Source organism: Littorina saxatilis, unplaced genomic scaffold (genome assembly GCF_037325665.1).
Source record: "Littorina saxatilis isolate snail1 unplaced genomic scaffold, US_GU_Lsax_2.0 scaffold_1288, whole genome shotgun sequence".
Classification (NCBI taxonomy): domain Eukaryota; kingdom Metazoa; phylum Mollusca; class Gastropoda; order Littorinimorpha; family Littorinidae; genus Littorina; species Littorina saxatilis.
Genome location: NW_027127705.1, coordinates 1 through 6137, shown reverse-complemented (window position 1 = coordinate 6137; position 6137 = coordinate 1). Strand labels below are relative to the sequence as shown.

At 45.8% G+C, this 6137-nt stretch overlaps 1 protein-coding gene across 1 annotated transcript; it reads right to left on the bottom strand.

Annotated features, from left to right (window-relative positions):
- Positions 1-5600: 5600 nt before the first annotated feature.
- On the bottom strand, positions 5601-6065 carry LOC138956087 (uncharacterized). Its single transcript, XM_070327551.1, has one exon. The coding sequence runs from the start codon at positions 6063-6065 to the stop codon at positions 5601-5603; it is 465 nt and encodes a 154-aa protein (XP_070183652.1).
- Positions 6066-6137: the final 72 nt, after the last annotated feature.

Genomic DNA, 6137 nt, shown 5'->3' with positions numbered 1-6137 from the left:
GTTTTGTGTTGGCATACGAATGGCACCCATGCCTTCACTACTACCTTCACCTCGTGCACAGAGCGACACACAGCGACATAGACAGTGCAGTAACACACACAGCGACATGGACAGTGACACACAGCGACTTGGACAGTGACACACATCGACATGGACAGTGACACACAGCGATATGGACAGTGACACACATCGACATGGACAGTGACACACAGCGATATGGATAGTGACACACAGCGACATGGACAGTGACACACAGCGACATGGACAGTGACACACAGCGACATGGACAGTGACACACAGCGATATGGTGAGTGACACACAGCGACAAGGACAGTGACACACAGTGACATGGACAGTGACACACAGTGACACACAGTGACACACAGCGACATAGACAGTGACACAACGCGACATGGACAGTGACACACAGCGACATGGACAGTGACACACAGTGACATGGACAGTGACACACAGTGACACACAGCGACACAGACAGTGACACAACGCGACATGGACAGTGACACACAGCGACATGGACAGTGACACACAGCGATATGGACAGTGACACACAGCGACATGGACAGTGACACACAGCGACATGGACAGTGACACACAGCGACATGGACAGTGACACACAGCGACATGGACAGTGACACACAGCGACATGGACAGTGACACACAGCGATATGGACAGTGACACACATTGACATTGACAGTGACACACAGCGACATGGACAGTGACACACATCGACATGGACAGTGACACACAGCGACATGGACAGTGACACACAGCGACATGGACAGTGACACACAGCGACATGGACAGTGACACACATTGACAGTGACACACAGCGATATGGACAGTGACACACAGCGACATGGACAGTGACACACAGCGACATGGACAGTGACACACAGCGATATGGACAGTGACACACAGCGACATGGACAGTGACACACAGCGACTTGGACAGTGACACACAGCGATATGGACAGTGACACACAGCGACATGGACAGTGACACACATTGACAGTGACACACAGCGATATGGACAGTGACACACAGCGACATGGACAGTGACACACAGCGACAGGGACAGTGACACACAGTGACACACAGCGACATGGACAGTGACACACATCGACATGGACAATGACACACAGCGACATGGACAGTGACACACAGTGACACACAGCGACATGGACAGTGACACACAGCGAGATGGACAGTGACACACAGCGACATGGACAGTGACACACAGTGACACACAGCGACATGGACAGTGACACACAGTGACACACAGCGACATGGACAGTGACACACAGCGACATGGACAGTGACACACAGTGACACACAGCGACATGGACAGTGACACACAGCGACATGGACAGTGACACACACATTGAACAAACATGGCGGGACACAATTTATTCGAACGATTCACTCATAATAACGTAGATTCTGATAACTATCTAACTAAGCGTTTGCGTATGTTTGAAGTTCACCCAGCAAAGTCGCCTCATGTTTGAAGTGTGAGTTGAGTTGTGTATGTTGGAAGTTCACCCAGCACAGTCGCCTCATGTTTGAAGTGTGAGTTGAGTTGTGTATGTTGGAGGTTCACCCAGCACAGTCGCCTCATGTTTGAAGTGTGAGGTGAGTTGTGTATGTTGGAAGTTCACCCAGCACAGTCGCCTCATGTTTGAAGTGTGAGTTGAGTTGTGTATGTTGGAAGTTCACCCAGCAAAGTCGCCTCATGTTTGAAGTGTGAGTTGAGTTGTGTGTTACATGTCCATGCAGTTTAAAAAATATAAGATGGCTGACCGATTTTAAGTTCTTTTAACGCCAACGTAGTTCTGGACACTTCTGGGAGGGAACTCTTTTGACACAGAATAGTATTTTGTACCTCAGGCAGAAGGAACACCTATTGCTGGACTAACAAGTAACAGTCTTACGAACTTGGGGTGTCATTGAGTTTTGCAGCACTGCACGAACATGATACTGAAAGTCCCCCTGTTCTGATCATTGATATCCTGCTTCATCATGTTTCTTATCTAAATACTCATTCTCTGTTGTTTATCGGACACAGAGTAACTCACGGCGACAAAGCAACACATCATTTGTGCAGGTAGTGCCATATATTGAATAGGAATATTGCCATTGGTAGAAAATGCTTATGTTAATGTGTCCGGGGCCTGTGATTTGTAAAGGGCACAATTCGCCCTGTCTTGATATCGGAGTGTCGGGTCTTGACGTGTTCCTGCCTGTCTCTAACTTCACGCTCAGTGTCAGTGTGTGCGGGGCTATCTAAAAAAAAAGTGTACAGGCCCTGAAGTCTTTTTATAATCCAACGTGGCAAAGAAACCATTGCTGAGTATTGATCACAGCGTCTGTGTGTCCTATTGAACAGTCTTTGAACACGACAAACTCGCCATTGAATGTCAACTAGCACACGTGAATATGAATGGCTGGGAAACGTTGTAGACGGCCTTACGAGAAACTATGCACAGGGTGGTCCAATTTTAATTCCACTCTCACGTTTTGTGTTTGAGTTGACTCTTACTTGATACTTATCAGTGAATATATACAGCATGTTTACTGTGTTGTTTTCTGTTGTGTCTCGTGTCTGTTCACCTTAAAGGCCGTTATGTCGAAGCTCTTGTGGACGTTTTGTGTTGTGTCTCGTGTCTGTTCACCTTAAAGGCCGTTATGTCGAAGCTCTTGTGGACGTTTTGTGTTGTGTCTCGTGTCTGTTCACCTTAAAGGCCGTTATGTCGAAGCTCTTGTGGACGTTTTGTTTTGTCCAGATTTAAGATTAAACATTTCTTAGTTTGTTTACTTTTAGTATTCTGTAACGAGATTCTTTGTGCAGCCGCTGCAGCAACGACTTTCTGAATTAGTAGTGACGTCATGAAAACAAATCCATCTTACAGTCAACCTGCGCACACTTGCATGGGAAGGTGGAGATTAAGCCAATTAATACCTGCGAAAGTCACAGTTTTCAATTGCTTCATGCGTCTTTGTTTCTTGACCAGTACTCTTGATTTTGGTACCGTTGTGTTCCTAAGACTCTGCACTGTTCGTTGGGGGGTAGGGAGGTCCAAAACGAGGCAGGGGTCCAGGTGCCGCCGTTACCCATTCTGCTGTAAAGGGGCGACGCCTTATCGGGGTGTCAGGGGGGCTTTGCTTTAGCTCACGCACTAATTCTCTCTCTCTCTCTCTCTCTCTCTCTCTCTCTCTCTCTCTCTCTCTCTCTCTCTTTCTTTGTGACTGTGACAGTGATTGATCTCAATTCAGTCAAAATCTTTTCACAGCCGTTTTGCAGAGAGGTTTCCAAAAGCTATTTCGGATTCAAGATTCAATGACTTGAAAGGCACAGAGAAGGGCTTGCCGTTGTGTACTGCAGAGAGAGCGTAAAGAGACATGGTTCAATCGCCTTCATTGATCAACAGATTATCAGGCAACATTTCAAAGCAACACACAGTAGGTGTCAGAGATTTGACCCAATGTTTTCAACGTGCGATTTTTCCCAGACAAGCCCGCATTGACTGTCTATCGTATCTTCAAATTGATATAATTATGTTGGTGACTGTATGCCTTGCAATCGATTGATTGATTGACCGGATGAAGATTATTGCGCTTAGTGTTACAGTTTTGTCTTCTCGTTCTCGTTCTCTCTTTTTCTCTGTACCTCTCTCTCTCTGAGACAGGTTGGAAGATTAGGCTAAGCCTAAAACCTTTATCCTTATGTAATAAAGTTCTGAGTTCTGAGTTCTGAGCTCTCTCTCTCTCTCTCTCTCTCTCTCTCTCTCTCTCTCTCTCTCTCTCTCTCTCTCTCTCTCTCTCTTAACAAATACTACACAATGACACATACAACCAAAATCTCACTGACAGCGCGTTATGACTGGAGCCTGTCCCGTCCCAGAGTTCATAGCGAGTCTCTATGAGCGCGTCGTCAAGATCACGTGACTGACTGGAGGGGCGTGGCCAGAGTGTGCTGGATGTGTGTCACCGTGTCTATTTATCACTGCGTGTTGTTTGAATGTCAGTTAAAAGTCTGGGTTTCTCAGGGCGGCGTCACTGTTGACTTGTGCACACATACAGTTCAGAACATTCCTTACTGACGGTCTTTACTTGAGCCCAAAGTCGACACAGTCTTTTTGCCAACAAATCAGTTCCGAAGATCCGTGAAGCATAATTCGCCAAATTTACTCGAGGCTTCAGGTTACTTACTTCTACACTGATGACCAACACTGACATTGTTTTTGACTCTGTGTTCTTCTGCATGAAATGACTTGCTGTTCTTCTGCATGATATAACTTGGTGTTCTTCTGCATGATATAACTTGGTGTTCTTCTGCATGAAATGACTCTGTGTTCTTCTGCGTGATACAACTTGGTGTTCTTCTGCTTACTCGAGTATCCGTGGCATTACCAAACCAGTCCCTCCCCGGCACATTCAGAAGCCAGAGAGTAATACAATATTGTGTGTGTCCCTGCATAACTGTGAACACCAACCAGCCAATAAACCAGCCAACCAGCCAACAAACCAGCCAACCAGCCAATAAACCAGCCAACCAGCCAACAAACCAGCCAACCAGCCAACAAACCAGCCAACCAGCCAACAAACCAACCAACAAACCAACCAACAAACCAGCCAACAAACCAGTCAACCAGCCAACAAACCAGCCAACCAGCCAACCAGCCAACAAACCAACCAACAAACCAACCAACAAACCAGCCAACCAGACAACAAACCAACCAACCAACCAACCAGCCAAAAAACCAACCAACCAGCCAACAAACCAACCAACCAGCCAACCAACCAAGCAACCATCCAACCAACCAACCAACAAACCAACCAACAAACCAACCAATCAGCCAACAAACCAACCAACAAACCAGCCAACCAGCCAACAAACCAACCAACCAGCCAACAAACCAACCAACTAGCCAACCAACCAACCAACCTGCCAACAAACCAACCAACCAGCCAACAAACCAACCAACCTGAACATCTGATCGTTTACTCAGAGGTAAGATTGTTTGTGTGTATGCGTTGGTTATATCCTTGATACACTGGCTGTAGTTTTATTTCTGCTTGTATATGGTTTATTTATCAAATCAACTCGACTGCTTGCGTTCCAAACATCCAGACTAAAACAACAACAACAAAAAGGTCATCTATTTGAATGTTTTTTTAATTTTTTTTGTTAGTATTGATCAAGAAGAGAGAGACAGAGACAGAGACGGAGACAGAGACGTTGCCGTGAGGAACATGTACATTTGTAAACCAAAATAAAAAAACCAAAAAGTGTTGTTAACATCAAAATCATCGATTAAATCCTCATGTTTACATAACTAAATGATACTTTGTACCCAATACAACCATTTATATAATGTTGGTCTTTAAAGCCAAAACCATTCCTGAGCTAGAGAACTGGTCAGCTAGCAAATGATAATAGTGTAACTTGCTTGTCTTTTCTAATCTTAGCGTAAGGTAATTCATTTCACTTAAAATGCATGCACCCCACTCTGATGCATGTTAGCTTTTTTCTGTCACTGTGTGTGTCGTCATGTGAATCGGGGTCTATGTCTGCATGTTATAACATATTGTTAAATGTCACTTCCGTCTTTGTCACGTCCATTGGTGGGATACCCGTATTTGTCACGTCCATTGGTGGGATACCCGTATTTGTCACGTCCATTGGTGGGATACCCGTATTTGTCACGTCCATTGGTGGGATACCCGTATTTGTCACGTCCATTGGTGGGATACCCGTATTTGTCACGTCCATTGGTGGGATACCCGTATTTGTCACGTCCATTGGTGGGATACCCGTATTTGTCACGTCCATTGGTGGGATACCCGTATTTGTCACGTCCATTGGTGGGATACCCGTATTTGTCACGTCCATTGGTGGGATACCCGTATTTGTCACGTCCATTGGTGTGATACCCGTATTTGTCACGTCCATTGGTGGGATACCCGTATTTGTCACGTCCATTGGTGTGATACCCGTATTTGTCACGTCCATTGGTGGGATACCCGTATTTGTCACGTCCATTGGTGGGATACCCGTATTTGAGCGGCGGCCAGGGGATCCCTGTTAAAGAAGTCTTTGGTCTGTGAGATGCGC

What these genes read in the sequence shown, in the direction of transcription:
- LOC138956087 (XM_070327551.1), bottom strand. Translation starts at nt 6,065, where the DNA reads ATGGACGTGACAAATACGGGTATCCCACCAATGGACGTGACAAATACG.